General features: G+C 37.3%; 1 protein-coding gene across 3 annotated transcripts; it reads left to right on the forward strand.

Annotated features, from left to right (window-relative positions):
• Window positions 1–119: 119 nt before the first annotated feature.
• LOC306869585 (MAP kinase-activated protein kinase 5) lies at window positions 120–19,245 on the forward strand. Of its 3 annotated transcripts, XR_013784179.1 has the most exons (16): window positions 120–826; window positions 4,163–4,236; window positions 6,390–6,465; window positions 7,061–7,158; window positions 7,288–7,396; window positions 8,728–8,817; window positions 9,009–9,104; window positions 9,529–9,609; window positions 13,514–13,701; window positions 14,339–14,459; window positions 15,836–15,966; window positions 16,072–16,187; window positions 16,410–16,514; window positions 17,923–17,974; window positions 18,324–18,533; window positions 18,625–18,918. XR_013784179.1 is itself a non-coding variant. In XM_079416363.1 (15 exons), exons 1-15 carry the CDS (start codon window positions 791–793, stop codon window positions 18,626–18,628), a joined length of 1,377 nt encoding a protein of 458 aa, XP_079272489.1. In that variant the 5' UTR covers window positions 120–790; the 3' UTR covers window positions 18,629–19,245. The 3 variants fall into 3 exon arrangements, 2 of the variants coding, with proteins under 2 accessions (XP_079272489.1, XP_079272488.1); XM_079416363.1 differs by lacking the exon at window positions 18,324–18,533 and having other exon boundaries at window positions 18,625–19,245; XM_079416362.1 differs by lacking the exons at window positions 17,923–17,974; window positions 18,324–18,533 and having other exon boundaries at window positions 120–208; window positions 636–826; window positions 18,625–19,239.
• The last annotated feature ends 6,948 nt before the right edge of the window (window positions 19,246–26,193 follow it).

Raw genomic sequence — 26,193 nt, forward strand, 5'->3', positions numbered from 1 at the left:
TTATAATAATTACATTTCTAACAGAAAATGTTATGAATCGCATTTTATTACCAAACGAGTGAAGACTAGACACAAACTGGCATTATTTTCAGCGAGGGTCTGCCTGACCGAGCTCCTCTGCATTAGGTGGCGGAATGCGCCCGCATCGCTGCTCGCAGAATGTGGCTTATAATAAAGAAGAACAATCTTCCCCAGCTTCGGATCAAAGGTAGCACTAGCACCTTAGCAAACAAACCCAGAGTAGTTTTTGGTTTCTATGGTGCTTTTCAAAACACTGTTAATCGCTGAACGCTGGATAGGCGAGAGAAAATCGTAGAATGAAAGAGGTCGTGCGCGCATGTAATGCAATGAGCGCGAGAATTAGCATCTGCTGTGAACGCGAGCTTCAGAGCTAACGGGCAGCCGACGAGGAATTATTATTGTCCTTCCTTCGTCGGTTTTGTTGCTCTCTTGTCAAGAACAGCGTAGAGCAGTTGGCAAATAGTGGCTGGAGGAGCAGTAACGTAAACGGTGGCTTTTGCCTGTGAAATGCATGCGTAAGCCGAGCACGTACAGCCTCAGAAACTCGCGTCTTTATTGCTTTCCTACTGTCTTGTGGAGTTTGACAGTGTATTGCATTTAATGCCTTCACCAAGGAAAGGCGCTGGTGTTCCAAAGTTCATCGAACAGCATGGAAATTGTACATAAGAAGGCATCTTAGCGCTTAGACCTCGTTCAACGCCAAGATTTAGGTAAGATCGCACCTGCACGAGCCTGTTGAAGCCAAAGAGTGAGTGTCACAGTCAACATCATGTCTGAGGACTCCAGCGTGGACAGATTCATAAAGGTAAGGCGGCTAAATAATAAACTAAAGTCTGTTTGTAAGTTAGTTATGTCTTTTGTATTTTTGCAACTTCTCATAACAGAATGTCCATGGCCTCAAACACGCTTTACTGCAGTCGGTACATTATCCTGCTTGTCTAACGGCTACTAATGAGAAAAATAGACAATACAAAACAAAAAGATCAGTGAAAGTATTATATATGCATATAGCATATTGTCTTAAAGCTGTCAATTTCAGTTAACAAAACAGCTGACCTAATAACAGTTGAACACTGTTCTTATATTACAGTTATTTAATAATGTCAGAAAGTCATCTTAGGTCATTTTTTAGGTCTACAGTACATAACTGAGACGCGCGATGGCGCTATTTGTGTTTAAATGAAATGCATAGAGTTTTTAATGATTTAGAGTATGTAGCAAATAAAGAACTAGGCCTAGTGCAAATTTGCAACTTTATAATAAGTAACAAAGATATAGAGAGAAAGGGGTATACTACTATTAATCGCAGAGTACTTAATTCTATGTAATTTACTGTTGTAGATTATGAACAGAGGAAATATTTCTCTATTTGTAATGGATAGCGTGATCTTGTTTTTCCCCCTCTGCTTGTAATGTAACCATGGATTCAGCTAAACATTTTCTCTCGGTACAAAAGTCTCTAGATTTGGAGATATGATATTTCCACAACAAGCACATGATGTAAACAGCAGTCCAAAGGGACAGAAACAGTGTTGCAAAATATCAACAGGACCATTTCTTCTATGATGATATTAGATTATTTAAAATAGTAGTAATGAGATCTCAGTCCAGTATGAGACTGAATTGGAGGGTCTTAAAATAGGTGAGGTACTGATTCAGGACCACACAATCAATATTCTGGTTGAATTTCCAATAATTTAGATAACCGTAAAGTGCATAGTTTACTATGTGGTTTGTTGAATGTAAAAACTAGGGGTGGCACGGTTCGCGGAAAAAAACCGAACCGCACGGTTCTCCACACACGGTTCGGCACGCGCTAGGACCGCGGTTCAACTGAATTCTGACAACGCATGTGGTTTGTTATAAATAACACGTAAAACAAATAGGGTTCGGCTAATGTATGTTTCTGTTAATGGATGCGCATTCTGGCTTCCCAGTACATTATAACAACAGCGATGAGAAAGAAAAAAATAAAAATAAGTGGACAAATCATTCACTCTTGTTCAATGCGAGTGCCGTATGCTGGAATATGAGCATTTATTCCGTCATCACCCGGGTGCTGATAGCGCGCGCACAGGTGAGACCTGAACAGCACACGTTGATATCGGTTTTTAGACTAAAGTCATGTAAGCTTTGCCAGCTCAAATATTTAAGAGCCAGAGGACGCGAGCTCGCGCGCGCAGTGAGAAGATTTGTGTGTGCGCTCATCAGAAGCGCACAAACCTGCGCCTCAGAACGCGCGCAAATATGAAGCTCTCTCTGAAGTATTGTGTTTTAATGGATAAATTCACACAAAATTCTGTCAAAATGCCCGTCTTGGTAAGTATCCTATAGCAGACATAGCCGGCTGGGCGTACAGTATCAGTGCTTTCTCTTAAAGTGACAGTTAATATTAAATAAACAGCAACAACAAAGAAATCACTCACTGCTCTTGATTGAATCGCTTTTGTAACTTTAATAAAGAGTAATCTTTAATTTATACAGTCAAATATGCAATGCTGTTTTACCTTTGATTACTTTAATCGTACTTCAATTTCTGTACCTAAAAAACCCCCTGAAAATCACTGATTATTTTATTTGTATCTTTACTCTATTGTATTTTTATTTGTGCTGTTGCTTGTAGTTAAAGGTCTGCTTTTATTTGTGTACACTCAATGAAAACAAAACAGATTTTATATATATAACATGTAATAATATTTAGCATTTTCACATCAAAATAAAAGAAACTGAGCAAAGTAGATGTCTTTTTTTTCCCTATTGTATCGAACCGTGACCCCCGAACCGAGGTACGTACCGAACCGTGACATCTGTGTACCGTGCCACCCCTAGTAAAAACCCATACAGTAATTACTTTTATATAAAATTGCAGTAATTATACCATGGCAAGACACCACAGGTGTTACCATACATCCCCCACAGTTGATTAGTCATAGTACATTAAGACATTTGGTTTGATTTACAAGTTTCCTGAAATGTTATCTTTAAATCTGCACAAAAAGGCATTATCTAAGTAGATATGCACTAATTTGCATACATTTCCAGAAAACAAATGTGAACACTTGAAGTTCAAAGTTATTTCATTTTGAACAAAACAGTCAAAAATATCAATTGACAAGTGCATGAAAAATGCTCCGGTAAGTAAAGTTCCCAGTGAATAACAGAAATGTTTTGGGGAATCTCCTGTCTACTCTCAATATGCTCTGGTAGTTATGAGGACAAGGCAGATTCAGTGTCCAAGCTCTCCTCAGGAGTTTAACGACAAGGCGGTCTTTGCTGACTGACAGGTCAGTGCGAGAGCATGATTCACCACGATAGCTGCCCCATATACTTTGATCATGGAAGGGGTGCATCCCTTGTCAAGCTGAAAGGTTAGAATGGATGACACATCACGTGAGGTTGGGTCTTCATTCCAGACTGCACACCAGTCAGAAAACGCAAACACCTTAAGGGCATAGAGGCATCTCGCAGAGCTGTAGCCTCCATAATGGTGTTAGTTACCCTCGCAGAGAGCTGTAAAGACTCCCATCGAGGGGCCAAACCTGAAGGTTCCACAGCTCAGGCCGGGGATGCCAGATCATGTCTCTCACTTGGCCAAGGGGATGCCAACAGCAGCAGGATCAACTCGGGGAACTATGGCTGCACAATATATCGCATGCGATTTGTCATGCGCATCTCGTCAGTAAATCCGGTTCTGTGATTTAGTAATAAATCTCCATCACGTGCTTCCAGATGGAGTGGCATTTAATACACAGAGCTGTAGTTCACTGACAAGCTACGCAATATCACATTCATTAATCGCAGGCGAGTCATCTGCGATTACGAGCACAAATTGCGTAGCTTGTCAGCTAAAACTCTGTCCGGGAAACCGCCCCATTGTGTTGTTGACTTGTACATAACTCTTTGAAAACTACTAGTCATCGACTCTACTGTGGCTGTCGCCTTTTAGATATTCATTAAAGCCTTGCATATGCATTAAATCAGTTTTATGCATCTCATGATGCTCACTTCAGAAACTAACAATGTCAAAACAGGCAAATTAATCAATTTCATGTATAATAATTATGCATACTGTTTAAAAGTCATGCAGATGAATGAGTGAATTGAATGAACTGTTCCCAAACACCGTATGGTCTTGTTACAGGAGACATCCATCCTGGAAGAGTATAACATCAATTGGACACAGAAGCTGGGAGCTGGGATCAGCGGTCCTGTGAGGTATGCTGTTATGTCCAGTTTGAAAGGTACAGTGCCCTCCATAAGTATTGGAACGGTAAAGACAGAATTGCTCTGTTGGCTGTGGAGTCAAGACATTTGCAAATATGATTAAAAGATGAATATGAGGCAAAACTACAGAATGTCACATTTTATTATTAGCTGTTTTAATATGTACATGTTTTACCAAATAAAAAGAACAGCACTTTTAGAGTTCATCCCACTCATTGATGTGAGTATAAGTATTGGGACAGTTGAACAAAAGGCAGATATAAAAGATTAAAAGCTATTATTTAGTTGCAGATCCCTTGCGCACAATCACAGCAGTGAGTCTGTGACCCATAGACATCACCAGACTCTTGCTCTCATCCTTTGAAATACTTTTCCCAGCCTTTAATGCAGCCAATTCCAGTTGTTGCTTGTTTTGGGGAGTTTCTGCCTTTACTCTCCTCTTCAGCTGGTGAAATTCATGTTCAATCAGATTTAAATCTGGAGATTGACTTGGGCAGTCTAAGACTTTCCATTCTTTTGCCCTTATAAATTCATTATATAAATTCCCTGAACTGGCAGGGTGTTTTGGGTCATTGTCCTGATGCAATATGAAGCACTTCCAAATGAATCTGGTGGCATTTTCTTGAATATTGGTAGTAGGGCTGCTCGATTATGACAAAAATCATAATCACGATTATTTTGGTCAATATTGTAATCACGATTATTCAAAACGATTATTGGTGGGCCGTATGACCAAAACTTTATATGCTGTGACATCTACATTTTAGAGACCAACGAAATGTCACAATTCTCAGTACCACAGCAGAATACCAGAGTAACTAATATTAAAACAACAACAAATCTTTTATGGAGGAACCAAAAGGGCACCGCTGGAAAGGGGGCGGAATGGGGCACAATAATCTTTTTATCTCGATTACTGTATTTTCATAATCGTTGGAGGCCGAAATCAAAACTTAAAAAAGAATTGATTAATTGTACAGCCCTAATTGGTAGGCAAGATGGTTTTGTACCCTTCCAAATTCATTCTGAGACGGTCATCATACATTAAGTCATCAGTAAAGTTGAGAGGGCCTGCTCCAGAGGCAGCCATGCATGCCCATGCCATGACACCACCTCCACCATGCTTTACAGATGAGGCTGTATGCTTGGGATCATTTGCAGTTCCCTTTTTTTCTCCACATTTTTGCTTTCCCATCACTTAGATAAAGGTTCATCTTTGTCTCATCGGTCCATAAACACAGTTCCAAAACTCTTCTGGCTCACCTTTGTGCTTTTTTGCAAACTCTAATCTTGCCTTTCTATTTTTGGTGCTGGTCAGAGGTTTGCATCTTGCTGTGTAGCATCTGTAATTCTGTGTCAAAGTCTCCTGAGGACAGTAGATTGTCAGAGCATCACCCCAGCTTTCTGGAAGTTGTTGGTGATTTTACAGACACGTCTTTTAGGGTTCATTTTCACAGCTTTTATAATTTGTCTGTCATCAACTACTGTTGTTTTCTCAGCCGATCAAGTGGTTGTTGGTTGCTGGTGTCGCTGGTGGTTTCCAAACTCTTGATTTCTCCATGCCCTTTGTTTTTGCTAGAGCTCTAACTGACTTCCTCTTTTCTTTTAGCATCCAAATCGCTTGCTTTTCTCTCAAAGTCAGATCCCTCGTCTTCATCCTGGTTTGTGTGTCATCATCGAATGCAAGATTCAGAATACAGAAGTAATGGATATAACTGATACGACACATTCCCTGCTTCAGGACACAGCTGATCACTTAGAGAGACCTGTGAGGCAACTGTCCCAATACTTATGCTTACATCAGATAGATGGATGAAACTCTAAAAGTGCTGAACTTCTTAGCTGGTAAAACATCTAAGTGTTGAATCACCCAATAATAAAATGTGACGTTCTGTAGTTTTGTCTCATTCATCTTTTAATCATATTTGTAAATGTCTTGACTCCACAGCCAACAGAGCAATTTTGTCTTTACTGTTAAAGTAAATATCCTCTCTCTAGCTGAAGTAGTTAATAGCCTCTTTGCTGCTGTAGGAACTAATCTCTGTTTGAGGAAATAGGGGTTAGGGGGAAGCAAATTGAAGCAGTGCATTTATGCGAATTGAAGCAGTGCATTTATATTGTTTTTTTTTGTTGTTTTTTTCCAGGGTATGTGTGAAGAAGTCGACACAAGAACGGTTTGCCCTGAAGATCTTGATTGACAGACCCAAAGCCCGCAATGAGGTAGGTAGTGTGTGCTGTGTGCATGGTTTACTTTCTTGTGTTTGAAATTGTGACCCTGGACCACAAAACCAGCCACAAGGGTCCATTTTTCAAAATTGATATTTATACATAATATGAAAGCTGAATAAATAAGCTTTCCGTTGATGTATGGTTTGTTAGGATAGGACAATATTTGGCCGAGATACAACTATTTGAATATCTGGAATCTGAGGGTGTAAAAAAAATCTAAATATTGAGAAAATGGCCTTTAAAGTTGTCCAAATGAAGTTCTTAGCTATGCATATTACTAATCAAAAATTAAGTTTTGATATATTTACTATGTACAAAATATCTTCATGGAACATGTTCTTTACTTAATATCCTAATGATTTTTGGGATAAAAGAAAAATCAATAATTTTCACCCATACAATGTATTTTTGGCTATTGCTACAAATATACCCCAGCGACTTAAGACTGGTTTTGTGGTCCAGGCCAGGGTCACATATTTGAACATCTCTTTTGTTTGGTGTTAGAGGTTAATAAGCTGAAATGTCAGACTTTACAGAACATCTCCAAGTGCAACTTTAAATTCTCTCCTGTGATTTTTATTTGCAGGTCAGGCTTCATATGATGTGTGCCTCTCACCCCAACATTGTGAAAATAATGGAGGTGTATGCCAACAGTGTACAGTTTCCACATGAATCCAGTCCAAGGTAGTGGAGTTCAACAGCATCAGTGCACACAACACAGTGTTTCCTACATGTACAGTACAAGAAAATGTTGGCTAATGCTCTAACCATCTAAACATATAAATACTGTTTTTTTGTGCTTCTCTCTGATAGGGCAAGGTTACTGATTGTCATGGAAATGATGGAAGGTGGCGAGTTGTTCCACAGAATCAGCCAGCACAAGCACTTTACAGAAAAGATGGCCAGCCAGGTCACTAAACAGGTACTGTCTTTACAGTTAAAGTCCATACTGTTGTTGAGGTAGCTCAGGTCTGAAGAAAAGGCAGACTTTTGTCCGGAGGTAATGCATAATATTCAAACTAATATAGTTTGTTTTGGTAACACAGCAGCTCATTTGATGGTGAAAGAGTATCTATTAAAGATACTATTAGCAGCGGTTACAGTCCAAACGTCCAACAAAGCCTGATTGGTTGGATATTTGAGATCAATGTCTAGGGCTGGGTGATAAATTATATCATATATTGAGATTGTGATAAAATTTATATGAAGAGCGACAATAGGTTCTGGACATTTTTACTCCATATGGATTAATGAGACAGCAGAAATAAAGGCGACAGCAGCCAGTCAGTTGCATGCCGTTAATAGGTCTGCATGTTCTGTGTGTCTCTGTGTGAACGAATGGCTTGTCAAACTCAAACACGTGACGCTCACAGTGATTTCAGCATCCGCATTTCAATATACAAGGACATGAACTTCATCTCAGAGCAGAATAATAGTAATATTTTAAAGAAATATCTTAGAACGAAGTTATTTTTCTTCTGTTTTAATTTATACAGTTCTGTTGTGCACCATCTGATTTGACAAAAAAATAAATACTTTTCTTGTAAATTAATTATATTTTTATTTGATTTACATTTTAAAAGATTAAATTATTTTATTAATTTTACTAGACACCATTTTTAAACATAAATTTGAATTAAGTCGTAAAACAGAATCCAGAAAAAAATATATAGATGGGGAAGAAATACAGAATTCAGAGCAAAATCAAATGTATTTCATAGGACCCTAAATTAAATGGAAGTGCTCTGTGGAGTTTGTGAACTAACAAGTTAACATTAACATTCATTCTCAAGGTCTGACAAACAAATGTGGAAAGCATTTCCTTCCCCATTAATGGTAATGGTAAATGAATTTCATGATAAACATCAGTATCATATGATGTGGAAAAAGTATTTAGGAAATCTCGCCCATCCCTATCAATGTCCAAAACATGGAGAGAATGACCTTATTAAATCTATGGATGAATGAATAGTGCAATGCTGGCAATAATGGGTTGTGTTTACGACTTCATGACATGTTTATTGACCAATGTATGATTTGACATGTTTCCATCAGACTTGCTTAGGGGTGCATAGATGCTCAAAACGATTGTTACGTGGGCCCTTTAAACAAGTGTTATTTTCAATTACATTGTTATAGGTAGTCTATTGTCTTTAGTAGACATATTGAAATGATAGTTGGTTAAAATTTAACATTATAAACATCAAAACTTGTATATACATCAAGTAGTTTGAACTTCTGTGATTTTTACAGATAAGCCTTGCATTACAACACTGTCATTCATTAAATATTGCACATCGAGACCTGAAACCAGAGAACCTGCTCTTCAAGGATAATTCACTGGTGAGATCTGACACCTGAATAATATTCCATTAATTCATTTTATTTCATTGATTACAGTGCACATGTATATATGTGTGTGTGTGTGTGTGTATAATTAATTTTTATTTTTTTTCCTTATCCCTTATAATTTTCAACTTTAGAATCTTTCTAAATTAAGCAAATGTTTAGTTTCTTGTGTCTGACCCCATCAGGATGCTCCTGTAAAACTGTGTGATTTTGGTTTTGCCAAAATCGACCAAGGCGATTTAATGACCCCACAGTTCACTCCGTACTATGTAGCACCGCAGGTAAGACCTTAGTGACTTTTTATAGATGTAAAAGTTGACTGTTCATAATTCTTTCTTTCAAAGGGGTCAAATCATGAAAAATCACATTTCCTTGTCTTGATAATAAAGGGACAAAATTGTTGAAACTGAACTTTTAATCAATTTATTTAATAGATGTCTGAACTGAATAGTTGAAGGAAAAGCCAACAAGTGTTGGGACATAATTATGATGATTAAAAATGAGTAAGCATGTCCAAACTTTTGACTGGTGATGTGATATGGCCCCTTCAAAGCATAAATTGGTAATGTTTTCAGTGTTTTTTTCCCCTTTTTTTGATAATGATAAATAAAAAACATGCATTTTACCAGCCACACATGAAATCTTTGATCAGTCCGAAACTTTATGTGGCCTACTTGACAAATATGAACTAACTTTCTTCAATAGGTGCTGGAGGCACAGAGACGCCACCAGAAAGAAAAGTCTGGAATTATACCTACCTCACCCACACCTTACACATACAACAAGGTAAACTTTGTTACTCAGTGTTGTGGCTCATTCTTCGAAAAAGTTAATCCAAAATTCATCCTATTATATTAGACATTATACGTTAAACGATTAATCGCATCCAAAATAAAAGTTTGTGTTTACATAAAATGTGTGTACTCTGTATATTTATTATGTATATATAAATACACACACATGCATGTATATATTTAAGAAAAAAAAAGTTTATATATTAAGAATATTTATATATAATATACATTTGAATATAAATGTATTAGGGCTGTCAAAGTTAACGCGTTAATAACTTAAAAAAAGCGCCTAGCAGCAAATCTTTAGGGTTTTCCCAAACCTTATTTCGTTTCTGAGACTGCTACTGCCACACGAGCCTGAGGTCTTGCTGTGCCAGTGCCCGCACACACCTTTCTATCTGCATTTTTCAGCGAGTGGTGGAGAGGAGCAGCGCTTTCTGTTAAACACAGATATTATGTTGCTTCTCTAATTTTACATGCAAGTATAGCCGAAATCACAGCACAGCTATTGTCATTATCTTATGTGCATTCGATTTCATCAGACGACGGCTTGATTATCAGGATTTTTGTGCAGATTAACATCTTGGAAGTGAGAGCTGGTTATGTAGTCTTAATGGGTCGTGTTTCAGTCACTGTTTCATATTGATTCCATTGTCTGACAACAGAAACTGTAAAGTATATTAATGAAAACAGTTTTATTGAGAATTTAGCTGCATCAAAATACAGTATGTCGGCACAGAGAGGCAAACAAATCTAATAATAAATGTACATTTTGCATGTTCAGAAGAAGTGAGCTGCCCTGTCCTGCGAAAATGTAAACCGGTTAGTGTAAGTAAATTGCTCAGTGCAAAGAAAGAGAAGTAATGGGAACCTGGTATTTCGTTTTTCATGTGTCTAATGGACATGAACAAGTTCTTTTGAAAAATAACTATGACCTTTTAAACATGTCTAGTCTTCATGACATGCTCTGTTGACTATGGTTTCAATAATAATAAACATACATTTGCATGAAGCATCCATATTTGTCTTAAAGTATTAATTTGTGTGTGATTTAAGTTGCGATTAATCACAAGTTAACTCATGGCAATCATGCGATTTAATTGCGATTTTAAATATTTTAATCGATTGACAGCCCTATATGAATGTATCTCTGAGGGGAACTGACAGTCTTCAGAAAAATTTAAATGGTATTTTCTTTTCATCTTGACGTATACTGCACATTAAAGTAGTGTTTATGAGCGCAGCGCTACTTTGTTTACAACGGTAAACTATGAAACGCTGTGTTGCTGCTGTTCCATAAGTGCCACCTGCTAGCAAGAAAGTGAATTTGCATCTCATTCAGCCTGTCTGCTGTTTTTGTTACTTGCAGATATTTTATGTAGTGCAGTTTCACAAAGAACAAACAATGGTTGCCTCTAATTTTAAATGGAAAGTATTATTTGTATTATTTATTTATTCATTTGATTTGGGATAGGGCTGCATGATTAATCAAAATTAAATCGCAAAGGTGATAAATTGCGATTAGGCAGAAGCTGTGATTGTCATACGTATCTTTCAGTGAAGCACGGTTCTGTGATTAGTAGTAAATCTTCATCCGAAGGCCAGAGGGCGCTCACGCTGAAACGCCAAATATGCCCCGCAGAAAATATCCATGAAATGTCTATGGCCGTTTCTCAATACCAAGTTCGCAGAGTCTGGACTTCCGTCCTTTCGAGTTTGGACTTGCCAAGTTCGACTCAGAAGAACGAACTCTCGAGGACGGGAGGACGAACTGAATTCTGGGTTATGGCCCGTATCAAGTCCGCACAAGTCCAAGTATAGGTCTCTGCAGCAAAGTAATGGGAGTTACCAGATCGGGGCGTTTTTAGACCATGTGTCCTGATTGGCTGACGTCATAGTGATGGTAGGTTTAGGGGTGGGGTTAGGTAAGGGGGATCATTTTGTTTGTATGATTGAGAAACTCCCAGCAGTTTGAAAACACCCACAAATTCAGAAACGCCCTCTTTTACTCTGCAGAGACCTCAATCTCCACAAGTCACCTCTTGTGGGTGTTTTCAAACTGCTGGGAGTTTCTCAATCATACAAACAAAATGATCCCCTTTACCTAACCCCACCCCTAAACCTACCATCACTATGACATCAGCCAATCAGGACACATGGTCTAAAAACGCCCCGATCTGGTAACTCCCATTACTTTGCTGCAGAGACCTAGGCTGTGTCCAAATTCAGGGTCTGCATCCTCCTTAGGATCCTTCCTACCCGGTTGAAGGAGGAGGGATCCTCCGACGTCCGCAAAACCCGGAAGTCGGTGTTTGTGAATTTGGACAGCCTACCCTTCTTTCAGTTCCCTCCCTTACCCGTTGCTCGTATCCTGTCGCCTAGCAACCGTGACAGCGCCAAGCAAGAAGCGGGAAAATGTACAAACAAAGAGTTATTCTCCTCATTTTAATTATTTTGGAAGAAATAAAGCAATTAAATAAATTAAATACTTTCTTTGCTCGTTGTCGGAGAGTTTTTTATATCAGACTACAAGACAGTCACATCCAGGTAAGCCATTATAGCCTATTTTTATTTGTTTTTAAGTATTCTACTAATTTCTCCTACAGATTCATTGAGCCGAAGCATAAACTTTAGCTTGCTTTCTCAGAGAAACTCCTCTCCCACTCCGCTACCGCTCGCTTCGTCCGCCATTACGCTCTGCCGAAAAGAATTATGGGATAGGTAGGACGGGAAAGGATCCACCACACCCATCCTTCCAATTCGGGGAAAAGGAGGACGTATTTGTGGGCCGCATTTAAAGGATCCTACGAATTTGGACAGCCTTCGTCGCGGCGCTGTGACGTAACATCCTTCAAATGAGTACTCCGAAGGATGCAGACCCTGAATTTGGACACAGCCCTAATACTTGTGCATCCTCGGTAAAAGGGGCGGATCAAGAACACATCCGGGGATTTGAACTGGACTTGGCTAGATGTGAACTTTGAATTGGAACAGTACTTGGCAGCGACTGATGACGTTTCACAAGTCCACAAGAACACAAGTACAGACAAGTACGCATATTGAGAAACGGCCTATAGCTGCAGCTGAATAAACAGATTTAACTGCTTTCATTGATTCAACGTGACTAATAAAGAAATGACTACGACAATATATGGTTTATCTGAGTTCAATATCTGAGTTCGTCTTATAATTGTTATTATAATAAAGTATATAATAATGCAATGCTAATCGACACAGCCTTTATCATTGCGTAGAATACTATGAAATATTACGTGCCTTAATTATTCTGTTTAAGAAGCCACATCATCTCACAGAAGGATTTATTTCAAACACTCGACTGACATTATGAAGTTAGTTTGGAGTGAAAACGTTATTAAATGTCGTATTTTCACGTTCTTTCAGATGGAGCAGCATTTACTACACAGAGCCGTAGTTCACTGACAAGCTACGCAAACGGCTTTCATAATCGCAGAACGATATCTTTTATTTCATCGTTGCTTAATTATATCGTCTGCAATTATGAACGCAGTTGAATCTGAAAGCACGTGATGGAGATTTACTACTAATCGCAGAACTGTCTTTACTGACAAGATGTGCATGACTTTCGCATTCGATTAATCGTGCAGCCCTAATTTGGGATTTGTTTTCAATTTTGTTTTGTTATTTGTCGTTTCAATTTCACAAAGAAACATGCAGCATTTTGTCTGAGAAAGGACTATTTAGTTTTCATTTATAATTAGTCTTAAATCTCAGAGAAAATCGTATTGTGAAATCAGCATTGTGAATTGTATCGTATTTTTAATTTTCAGCCTTGTCACAAGAATTGACTGAAGGTGTTTAGCTTGCTAGCTGTGAAGCTAATGCATTCTTTCTTCCTTTTATTTTCCACTCTTTAGAGCTGTGACTTATGGTCCTTAGGGGTGATCGTCTATGTAATGCTCTGCGGATATCCTCCATTTTACTCCAAACACCACAGCCGTACCATCCCAAAAGATATGCGCAAAAAAATCATGACTGGCAGCTTTGACTTCCCAGAGGAGGAGTGGAGTCAAATATCTGAAATGGCCAAGGACATTGTACGCAAGTGAGTGTCTTTCCATTGACTTTGTTTTATTAAAAAATACTTATTTATTTAGGGCCAAGAACAGAACGTGCATAGACATGTATTGAATCTTTTATTCTTGTGGCTGGGAGTCTGCGGCATCCGTTAGATCTGTATGGTAAAACAGTTTGAAATTTGGTAAAACCATTAAGGTGAGTTTTAAAATCTTTGTTGCCAATTTTGATGTCAGTTGCTCAAATGCTCAAGAAGTTAAAAAATGCACACATCTGACAGGCAACAAAAACCTCAGTGAGGGTGCTCAACTATTTAGCTCACCAAAGCTCATTTTTTATGTTTTCACAATAGGTGATGTTTCGAGCCCTATGGCTCTTCATCTGACGGTTGTGGCTTGAAGGGATACAGCTGTGGCCGGAAATTAACGTTAACGATATTAACGTTTACACCTACCCAAACTATGCATTGCATTTGCATTGTACATTTATGCGTTAAGCAGACGCTTTTATCCAAAGCGACCATGATTGGTGACTATTAACCATCTTTAGTCAATCTTAAAAAAATAATGAAGTAGCTATGTAAATTTAGGTAAACTGCTACTTAATTTCAGTGGTGTAAACCAATGCTTTTGTTACTCAGATCTAACATGTTTTGTCGCATTAAGGTTACTTAAAGTGAAGCCAGAGGAGAGACTAACCATAGAGGGAGTGTTAGCCCATCCCTGGCTCAACTGCACTGAAGCGCTGGACAATGTGCTTCCGTCTGCTCAAATGATGATGGACAAGGTGAGCTCCAACTAAAGACAACATTTAAAAGCTTAGTTGAGTAGTATCTGCCCATGTTTAATGCACTCGTTGCAGACACAGTCCCCCTGGAGCAACATTTTCATTTTGTTTTTAACTTTATTATTGGTACATTTAAATGTGGGAGGAATGTTTAGTTGAACTTTAGCATCTTAACTTGTTCTGGTGTAAGATGAATTTACTCTCTGTAACTTTTGGCAAGCATCTACCACTCAGAAAGACAAAGCAGAAACATCTTATACTGGGGGTAAACAAAATGCCCATCCATTGTCTTGTAAAGCTGTATCGTTGCTCAAATAGTGCTCAAAAGTACTGAAATCCATTCGAATAAAGCCTGTGATTGGCCAGGTAATTTGCTGTACCTATTCAGAATTTTGTAGAAGCTTCTGTTTGCTCAATTGTATCTCTCTGTCTATCTATCTATTGGTGCGCAGAAAACCAAGCTTAAGGCTGTGAAGGGAGTGCAGTTGTGTAGTATGTTTGTGCATGTTACTGGTAGGGGGAGGCGATATACTGGTAGACAAGATTAACTGGTAAAAATTTGTCAACCAGTAGAGATTTTGGACTATTGTCTCCGTCATGGTTCACGTGATGTTGCTGAGCTATGTGGTCATGAAAACTTATCGTTTTCATGCATTTTGAAGCATTGCCATTCCGGGCATGTCATGTTAATCAAACAACAAGAAAGAAAATCTCTCACTGCTCTTGACTAAATCATTTTTCTAACTTTAATAAGAAGAAATATATTTAATTTACACTGAGAAAAATGTGCAGTGTTTTATACAGTGTTTTATTACTTCATACAATGTATGTAGCATTTCTTATTTATTTGTTCTACCGTAGGTTTTTTTTTTTTTGTCGTGTTGCTAGTAATTTCTTTACTCTTATTTAATACTGTTCACTTGTCTTCAGTGAGCTTGAGATTTTCTTTCAGGCTAGTGTTAGTTTTTTGCGTTATTTCTATGGTATTCAAATTTTGATATCATACAGACCTCATTTAAAGCAAAAATAACTATATTGTGATATATCGTTACCATGAAATAAAATTGCTCGCATCGTGATATAAGATTTTTGGTCATATCACCCACCCCTAGTTACTGGTATTTCCAAAATATCTGAATTTGTTGTGCTGGATTTCATATTTATTGTTTATATAGTGCTTTATACAATACAGATTGTTTCAAAGTAGTTGTATAGAAGTAAACTGTATAATACCTGAACTCTGAATTGACTCTTTGTACAAAGAAGCATGAATGATTTCTCCTCCCATCTGCTGGACTACCTTTAATATGTTGAATACTGTTGCTGTATATGCATAATCAGTATAAAAGTTATGTGGTGTTATATTGTTCATTCAGGCAGTTGTGGCTGGAATCCAACAGGCCCATGCTGAACAACTGGCCAACATGAGGATACAGGACCTGAATCTCAGTCTAAAGCCGCTCAACTCGGTCAACAACCCCATTTTGAGAAAGAGAAAGCTACTTGGGTGAGTCTCTCATTTTTGTTGTATTCCTTTCAGTTAATTGACATTATTTTGTCTTTATTAGCAGAATGCACTTATAGATCTGTGTTTGATTTCTGCTTCATGCAGCACCAAACCTAGCGATGAACTTTTCATCAATGATCCTGAGAATGAGGCTGAAGATGCCAACGTGGCTCTGGAAAAACTACGGGATGTAATCGCACAGTGCATCTTACCACAGGCTGGTACGTATGGACATGCAGTGTTGGTTTGTGGTGTTTATAATCCACAGGTTATTCTTCAATAACTCAAGACTGAGACAGAAGATAGTTGTTTGACACTGGTCATGATATTTTCCACAACAGTCCTCAAATCCAGAAATGTTTGCTTTGAATATTTAGCTTTCATAAAAAAATTAAGAAACACAAGATTTAACAATTTGAGGTATCTTTGTGCTGTTTTTACAGGTGACAATAAGGATGAGAAGCTAAATGAAGTTATGCATGAAGCATGGCGATTCAATCGAGATTGCAAACTACTCCGAGATGGATTGCAAGGGTTAAATTGGGATGGTACGTGTTTGTGTCTGTAGTTTATTTACTAGTGGCTTTACTGTGGTTGAGGGTAGGATAACATCCAGCTTTTTAGACTAAAATTGGATGTCTGAATCTATGAATTTGAGGTTCAAGTTTATTTGTATAGCGCTTTTTACGATACAAATCGTTGCGAAGCAGCTCTACAGGAAATTAAGTTTCCACAATATATTTATGTATTGCAGAACCTTAATATATTTAACTTAGACAACATACAGAATTACCCAATTTTGCCATGAGCGTTGGCATCCTCTGAGGGGTTGGCATCTCTTCTCAGGTGTTCGGTCATCTCAGATCATTTAAGGGTTGGATCCAGACTGAAGCTTCTGTAATCCCTAGTTACCATGGGATGTTAATCGGAAACAGAGAAACAAATAGAGACATAATTAGCGTAGCTGCTGTTCCATCTAAGCAAAAATGATTTGTTCAACCCAAGCTAAAGAATAATAATAATGTACATTTGTTCAGATATAACTGCAGTACAAGATTATAAGATGCATTATGTGAATGTTTGGCTAAAGAGATGTGTCTTTAATCTAGATTTAAACAGAGTAAGTGTGTCTGATCACAGAACGTTATCAGGAAGGCTATTCCAGAGTTTGGGAGCCAAATGTGAAAAAGCTCTACCTCCTTTAGTGGACTTTGATATCCTAGGTACTACCAAAAGTCCAGAGTTTTGCGACCTTAAGGAGCGGGTTGGATTGTAGCGTGGTAGAAGACAAGTTAGGTACACAGGAGCTAAACCATTTAGGGCCTTATAGGCAAGTAATAATATTTTGTAAATGATACAGAACTGAATAGGTAGCCAGTGCAGAGACTTTAAAATTGGGGTAATATGATCATATTTTCTTGACCTGGTAAGAACTCTAGCCGCTGCATTTTGGACTATCTGTAGCTTGTTTATTGAAGATGCAGGACAACCAGCTAGCAGTGCATTACAATAGTCCAGTCTAGAGGTCATGAATGCATGAACTAGCTTTTCTGCCTCAGAAACAGGTAGCATGTTTCGAAGCTTGGCAATGTTTCTAAGATGGAAAAATGCTGTTTTTGTAACATGGGAAATATGATTTTCAAAGGACAAGTTGCTGTCTAATAAAACAAAACACCCAGATTTTTGACTTTAGAGGACGTAACAGTACATCCGTCTAGTTGCAAATTGTAATCCAAGAGATTCTGTGTACTGTTTTTTGGCCCAATAAGTAATATCTCTGTCTTATCTGAATTTAATAGGAGGAAAATTATTGGTCATCCAGTCTTTTACATTTTTTACACAATCTATTAGCTTAGATAGTTTAGAAGTTTCATCTGGTCTTGTTGAGATATATAGTTGAGTATCATCAGCATAACAATGAAAACTAATCCCGTATTTTCTAATAATATTACCAAGGGGCAACATGTATATTGAAAATAGCAGAGGACCTAGGACAGATCCTTGAGAGGTGAGAGCACATATGAAAAAGATTGAAGTTTGTCATTTGAATCAGTGGATTTTTAATTGCTAATAACCTAAAATGGTATCCTAATGTTAATATGTTGGTTATAAACCGTCAAGAGCAACATCAAACAAATGTCAGAATTGGTATTTTTGGTCAGAATGCTCTTGACCTTTTGATGACAGAATGAAAAAAAATTAAGACTAAAATTGCATTTCATGAAGGAAATACTAGTTGCGTAGCAGCTAAACAGTAGAGTTACAGATTCAGGGAAGAGCTCGTTGGGTTTGGTTCTATGTAAATGAAATGTAGGATTAGTGCTTTAGTTCAAAATCTCAATTGTTTTTTCTTTAAGCTTTCAAGTGCTTAAGATGCTGAATTGGTTATGAAGAAAGAGCTTGAAATGCGTTAATTTTGAAAGTGAATAAAGACAAAAATGGGAAAAATGCCTAACCAGTACTTGGCAGTAGCAGAAAGATTTGGTCAAGTCAAATGAAATGATTATCAAATTAAATGTGATGTTGTAGACAAGTTGTTTTAAGCTAACACTGGAAAAACACAAGCAGTAAGTATTACAAACTGCCATCCTTGACTAATTAATTGCATAAATTCGATCAAGTATAATATCAACCTGTTATGTTTTTCTTTCTTCACAGGTAGATCATTTTCAGACAAAGTAGATCGCTTAAAGCTGGCTGAAATTGTCAAACAGGCCATTGAAGAAAAGACACATTTACAGGACTCCCAATAGCAAGTGCTGAAATTTGAATCCCTTTTATACTGTTAATTATAATTGTCATTAGGCATATGATTGCAAAACATGTTTTTGTATTAAATTGCAGACCTTTTTCCATGATCATACTGTAGTCTGTTGTAAATCTCTAGCTGAAACCAAGTTGTTGTTGGTATGATTTGTTTTCACTACAGACTGCAGTAAAGAAATGTGTTTTAAAGAAATTGCACTGTTTTCATTTCTGCTTTTCATAATGAAAAATAGGGGAAAATATCTATATTAGATAACATTTTATAATTCACCTTAGCTTGGTTAAATTGGTGTACAGTAATGCACAGATTGGAATGCAAAATTTCATAAAGATGGATGTTAATTTGTCCTAACATTTTTACCTTTTGACTGTTAGGTGTCACTGCCAGCAAACGTATGTTATATTATCAGAGGATGCTTACAGTGGCACTTACAACGTCTGTCAGGTCAATGAAGATAAAAAATAAAGTTCTGTGATTCTGAATATTCTTTAGAGGTCACGCTCTGTACGATGAGTGGGTTTGTGTTTGTTTGTAAATTCTAAGAAAAAAATGGTTTTGTTTTTTGTACTCGCAAATAGCAACTTCTCATCCATTTCTGTCTGGTAAAGCATTTAAGAACGGGAAGAGCAACAGTGTGGTGTAGGAATCTGTTTTTAAACAAATCATTTGATTCAATGATCCATTCATGAAGACAGTCGCTTGCTTCGTTTCTAAATGAATCAGTTCTTTTTAACAAGTTGTTTGAGTGATTCCTCATTAAGGCAGGAACCTGCCACCACCTACTGCTGGTTTTAGTGTCATATTTACAGTATTTATCCATTGGCAGGCCTAAACCAGCCAAAGTACCAGCACAAAAACGCACTCAAGATCCCAAAAGGATTGAGAGAGCTCTTTTTTTCCCATTATCTTACCCATACATGTCACCTATTACAGTATTTAAAGCCATGAAAGTAATTGTATAGGTAGAAGTTTCAGAGTATCTAGTAAATGATAAACAGTTTTATCATGGGACAACTAAGATTGATATGGAGTGCATACTCAAATACAGGGCTCTCAAGTCTCACGCATTTCAACCAGTTCACACGCTCTCACGCCACACCTTGTATTTCTCACGCTGAGAAGGGATATCTTGTCCCGCTATATAACCAATTAATATACGGAGGGAAGTTCTCTGCCGAGTTCATAGCTGTCTCGAGTTATACAGAGTTAAATGCCACCTACCAGCCAATTTAAATACAAAAATCTATTTGTTTTATTAGAATGAATTTCATTAGATTTAACAGATGTTATCATTTCTATTTGTGCAGGTCAATTATGAACAATATGTAAAATTGAACTGCTAGCAAAAACGTGCAAATATTTGCATTGCTCCTCCCCTTTGAGTGACTCCTCCCCTTTGTGTGGCCCCTCCCCTAATCTCAATCCAAAATACACCACCAACACAGCGGAGAAACATCCTCATCGGTCTAATGAGACGCCTTTTGGGCTTGGTAAGACTGATGGAGGGAGAGAGGAAAAGAAGAGCTTCTGGAGGAGGACCGATCTCCACTTTCTTCAACCAGAGCTGCTAAACCTGGTTTAGGCTGAGAAGGAGAACCAGAGTGAGACAGAATGGTACAAGTGCATCAGCAGTGTTGGGGGTAACACAATTTACAGAATAAGATAAATGTTTTCAAGTAATCAGTAAAGTAAAACATGTTTTAATTTACAAGAAAATAAGTTACTTTTACAAATAAGTACCACCAGTTACTTTGTTTTCCCCTTTATTGACTGACAGCTTGAGAGAAATCAGAAGTAAGTTGCATTGTGTTTGCCGTGTAAACATGATGGTTACTGTAGTTGTAGACTAAATGTGAGCATGCTTAGACAAAAACAGATTCAGTATTCCTCAAAATGAATACAATCTATGGAGTGCAAACTCAGGGCAACACTTTATTTGAAGGTGTCATAATACAGAGTAATTATCCAATTAAGTGCTTAGTAGTACCGTTGTACTTACATGAAATGTACTCACCATGTAACTAAGTTATGGAACAGCCTGTACTTACAGTTTGTAATTATGTAGATGTAATAGGCAGCTACTGTTACACATATGAAACAGACCGAGTCTGTTATACAGCTACTTCTACACTTAAGTACAATCTTGATCCACTTTAAGTAGTTTATGTTTGTGTAATATTTTATAATTGTAATGTAATTAGAAATGTATTACATGTATTTAAGCTGTGTACTGGTGGGTTAAATAAAACTAAAGTGCAGCTATGTCTGTATACTTATATTTATAATTACATTGTATAAAGTCTGCAACACATATGCAACAATCTTTTGGTTACATAAGTATCTGTGTATCAGACTCGGTCTGTTTCATATGTAACAGTAGCTGCCTATTACATCTACATAACTACAAACTGTAAGTGCAGGCTGTTCCATAACTTAGTTACATGGTGAGTACATTTTGTTTGTAAGTACAACGGCTACTACTAAGTACTTGGTAATTACTCTGTATTATGACACCTTAAAATAAAGTGTTACCAAACTCAGAATATGATGCAAACCTTTAATAATTCAATGTTAAATAACACAAATACCCTTTATGTTTAGTCCCATTTTATTAACCAGTGTCTTTGCTGCTGACCTTCTAAAATCCAATTCAACCATACGAAGCAAAAATGACTTTTTGTCAGAAATATAACTTTTTATACTAAAAACAAACAAGCAAGCCCAGGGGCCTGTACCATGATGGTAGATGATCAAACTCAGAGTTACAGGATTAGTTTCGAGTTAACCAAACCACTCCAATCCGGATTTGTTGGTACCATGATGCTGATCAAGTTTCTTTGTCAACTCAGGCTTTGATTCTCAGTTTGTGGAGCACATGCACATGAAAATGTGACATCACTGGCGAACAGCCAATCACAAGCCTTGGTTAAAGGTTAAGAGATTGAAGAATATGATGAATTTAAATGCATTTACAATGAAAAACAGTTGTTCATGAAAGAGGACAAATAAAACAACTTATCTTGCTGCGAAGTGAAACTTAAGTTAGTTTATATAGTTGGAAATATACAGCGATAGAGACTCGAACATGTAAGGACACGTAGTCATTTTTAAAGCATTATCTATATTGCAGACGATCTGTATATATTAACATTCACTTAAAATAAATGATTTATAATAACTGTTCAACTAAAATTGCTTGTATGTAATGGATTAATAATAATATCATATGATTTATATATAAAATAACTAAATTTTTGGTTTTGGCCAGACAAGTTTTTTTTTAATACTATAGTGACCTTTAATTTGGAGACAAACTGGGGGAGTGACTTTTTTGTATTGTCACTTTGCTCACATCTGATTGGTCCAATTTCAGTTTGAGATCTCTAACCCAGAACATAACCTGCCCCGGAGCAGGTTAGCTGTGGAGTGTAAGTTGCTCAATGAATGCAGCTAAAAGCCAAGCCACTTTCAAGATACCTAAAACCCAGGATTGGTGCAAACTAAACTGAAATTTACCAGGCTAGCCAGCTAAACCGGCTTCATGGTACAGGCCAACCCAGATGAGAAATGTTTTGCATTACTTTCTATAAAAAGTAACTACATAACATATTTTATCAATGTTATTTATTTGATTTGATTCCTGTTATACAGTAGCTCCAGCATCTGAAGTCCTTCCTGCTGCTGAGGAGCAGCTGGAGCAGGATGTCCTGGACAAGAGTAAGAATACTAGGTTAATAAGAATTAGAAAATTTTATTTTGAATTATAAATGTAAAAAATTTGTAAAACTGTATTTCATATTAGCTACCATTGTTTCTTTTCAATAGGATATTTGAGGCATGATTAAATCAGCCATAAAATCTGCTGCTCAATCAGGACACCATGGAGGTCAAACTGATTGACTTTGGGTGCTCATGAAGAATTCACACTTTAAAGTCTTCTCTGGTATGTGTTACGAACTGTTAATTAGCTAGCAGAAACGCTTCCTATATCTAGTCAACATGCTGTGGAAATGAATTAAACATCAGACAATATATCTTTTCTTTAGGCACAAGAACATACTGTCCTCCGGATTACAAAGCCAGTGACTGCGTGGTCACAAGGGATCAACAAAGGAAATGGTGTGGGCGATTATGGGCCGTGGAGCCCACGACCTGTACATGATCACTGCCAACATCTGGAGCAGTCCTGGCCTGTCACAAGGTGTGGTCTTCAGCAAAGTAGAAACAAAGACCGCATACAAAAAGTGCATACAAAAAGACCAATAGCTTTAAAGAGAGCAGGTTTAAAGTATAAGCTAATAATCAGGCATCTCACTCGTCTTTTTGCACAGAATGCTGTGCAATGATTTGTGATTGTCTGCAGACTTTCAGTGACTCTTTCTGCAGGTTACACCAGTAGGAGATGACAAGTGACTGTCTTTATGAGTGAGTCACTGAATCGTTCACTCAATAAATTCAAAACACTGATTATAAGACAGTTAGTTGAATTTAGAGTCACTGAATCATTCACTCAAGAGATTTGTTTTAACACCCAGAAACAAGAAAAAGAATAAAACCAACACCACTGTGTACCAAATCTTTATAGTTTTCTTTTCTCTGCAAAATTTAGCAAGGAACCACAACATAATTTTTTAAAATTGGTTAATCAAGGCATCTACTTGGGTAGTGTGATCTCCCAGAACGGCGACACTGAGGTGGACATTAAGTGCCGCATCGGGAAGGTGGCAGCTGTTTTTCGGAGGATGAACAAGATCTGGTCCTCACCGTCCATCTCATTGAAGATCAAGCTTCGCCTATTCTCTGCAACCGTGGTCCCGACAGCAATCTACTCCAGTGAGACCTGGAAGGTATCAGGAAGCATTAACAACAAGCTCGATGTCTTCCAGCAGAGGTGCCTACGCCGAATTCTGGAGATCCGTTTTTATGATCACATCACCAATGAAGAGGTACTTCGAAAGAGTGGCGTGTGCAAACTTCATAACATCGTCGCCTGTAGAAGACTCCGACTGGCCGGCCACATCCGCCGTATGGAGAACAACAGGATCCCCAAGACGGCCATGCGATGGGGACCCCTTGGCGCCAAACGAGGATGCCCCCGGAACACCTGGCGAAGAACGTTCCTACAAGATCTGAAGACGCTTAACATGGCATGGGACTACGCCGAAGCTCTCGCCCAAGACCAAAGCCGATGGAGAATGATTGCTGCCCGATATGGTACATAGCATGGGAGGAACTAAGCTAAGCTAATCAAGGCATCTTTAAATAGTTGAGTTAAAGCTGCTCTATATGGCATAAAAGCCAGACTTAATTATTCCTGCTTTGACCAACCTCATCCCCTAGTATCAAAGTACTGTAGCTGCTGTGTAAATGCGTTTATGCCATCTCTGAGCAGCTTTAAACAGTCTGTGGAAAAGCACCTAAATGTCACTTCAGAAGCACATCTGTGCCACATTTGCAGTGGCACAGACCTATTTTAAATTTTAGAATTAGAATTCCCATCACACACAGAAGCTGTGCTTGTCAGAATAATAAAAGAGACTATTTATATCCGGGAGTAAATTTAGGTGTCATATAATGCTGTGATCTACATTTATTCTTGGGCCGTCTTTAATTTTGAATATATCTGCTTGCAGAATTGTAACTTGCTTCATATATTTATAGACATATATTTCTAGGGATTGCTGCGTAACAGACAATAAAGTCCGTAATTTCAGTAAGACTTTATTTTTCCCTTCTAAGGCAGTTTCTGCAAGTCTCGTTATTTCATTTGTATGTTGCTGCTGGCCATGTTGGAGATTATTTCCTGTTCTCTGAACTTTTTTTAACTGAAAGTGAAAACATTATTAAATCATGATTTGTAACCATTTTTAAAGATAATTTATGATAACCTTTTGCGAAATCACATGCAAATGACTCTGTTTTCTTAAATATAACTTTCTAAAAGCCCTTTTTAGTATAATTTAGCTCCTCCCCTGTGCAGTACTTCAGCAACAATAAATGCTGTCACTGTACGTGTGATACTCCACTGCTGTGAAGAAGAGGCATGGACAGATTGGAAACATTTACTTTGCCATAGGATTGAACCTTGTTTTAGGAAGAATCTTTTCTTTCTAATTAGACCAAAGGGTACTGAAAGAGGTAAGCTAATATTGTATGATATTGCATATACATACAATTGTTGTGTTCAAATTTAGGACAATGGTCACATTTGATTTTAAAGTCCAGTTCTCACTATAATTTAAACTATGACTTTTGCCTCAGTAAACTCCTAATTTGCTGCTTATTAATAGTTAGTACATAAGCAGTTCGGCTTAGGTATGGGTAAGGGATCTAAAATATGATCATGCAGAATAAGGCATTAATATGTGCTTTATAAGTACTAATGAATAGCCAATATGCTAGTAATGTGCATGCTGTTTAGTAGTGAGAAATGTTCCTTAAAATAAAGTGTTACCAGGGCAAGACCATAAAGAGAGCACATTGTTTAAGAAATTGTAGACGTTTCTGTATGTATTTAGTCATTTGACTTGCAGAAATGATGTTACACTTTATTTTAAGTTGACATTGTTACAATGTAAATACTGCGTGATTAATAACTACATGCTCTTACTATAGAGTTAGGGTTTGATTTAGGCTTAGGTGCTTGTAATTATGCAAATTTTACTGTTATTTTAACATGTAACTATGTCATTTTAAAATAAAGTGTTACCAAAATGGCTTTTTGTTTGAACGTGCTATCCAATAAATTTATATTTAAAGATGTTTGAGACAAGATATCCTTGAAATATTAAGACACGAAGACTTGTTTTGATAAAAATGTGTTTAATACAAGTGTATTTTGTCTTGCCACATTGGCAGTTTTTTTCTTACTTATAAAATAGTTCAAGTATAAACTAGTCAAAAAGAAATAAAAAATAGACATCATTAATAACAGGGTTTCCCCAGTATAACAGGTGAATTATAGTAAAGAATCTTTCTTTATTAATCATGATGGCATGGGGGTTAAGACTTAATGTTATCATTTAAATGCATGCCGTATAGTTGAAGATTAACATATTTATTATGAAAACTGAATATGTTTTTGTGTTTCAGGTTATTATTATCAGCATGGTGACAAATGCAAGTTTAATGGTAGAAAATAACAGGACCAATGAGGTTGCAGAACTTGTCTTGTGCAATAATGAAGCAAATATTTATGATTGCAATCAATCTGATCCCATGGGATCTCAAAGCCCAATCCCACTGATGGACGCCTGGCTGGTGCCAGTGTTTTTCACCCTTATTATGCTTGTAGGTTTGGTGGGTAACTCATTAGTCATCTACGTAGTCGTAAAAAACCAGCAGATGAAAACTGTTACAAACCTCTACATAGGTATCAAAGATTCGTTGTTTCTTCAAATATCATATTTACTAAGTTGACGCTGTTTTAGTGAACAGTCTTTGTTTCTCTTCAGTTAATC

Source organism: Barbus barbus (genome assembly GCF_936440315.1).
Source record: "Barbus barbus genome assembly, chromosome: 5".
In the NCBI taxonomy this organism is placed as follows: domain Eukaryota; kingdom Metazoa; phylum Chordata; class Actinopteri; order Cypriniformes; family Cyprinidae; genus Barbus; species Barbus barbus.

Coding starts and splice junctions, on each gene's coding strand:
- LOC306869585 (XM_079416362.1), top strand. CDS start 791: ATGTCTGAGGACTCCAGCGTGGACAGATTCATAAAG. Junction 16,188..16,409: donor GTGCATCTTACCACAGGCTG/GTACGTATGGAC, acceptor CTGTTTTTACAG/GTGACAATAAGGATGAGAAG. Junction 16,515..18,624: donor GCAAGGGTTAAATTGGGATG/GTACGTGTTTGT, acceptor CTTTCTTCACAG/GTAGATCATTTTCAGACAAA.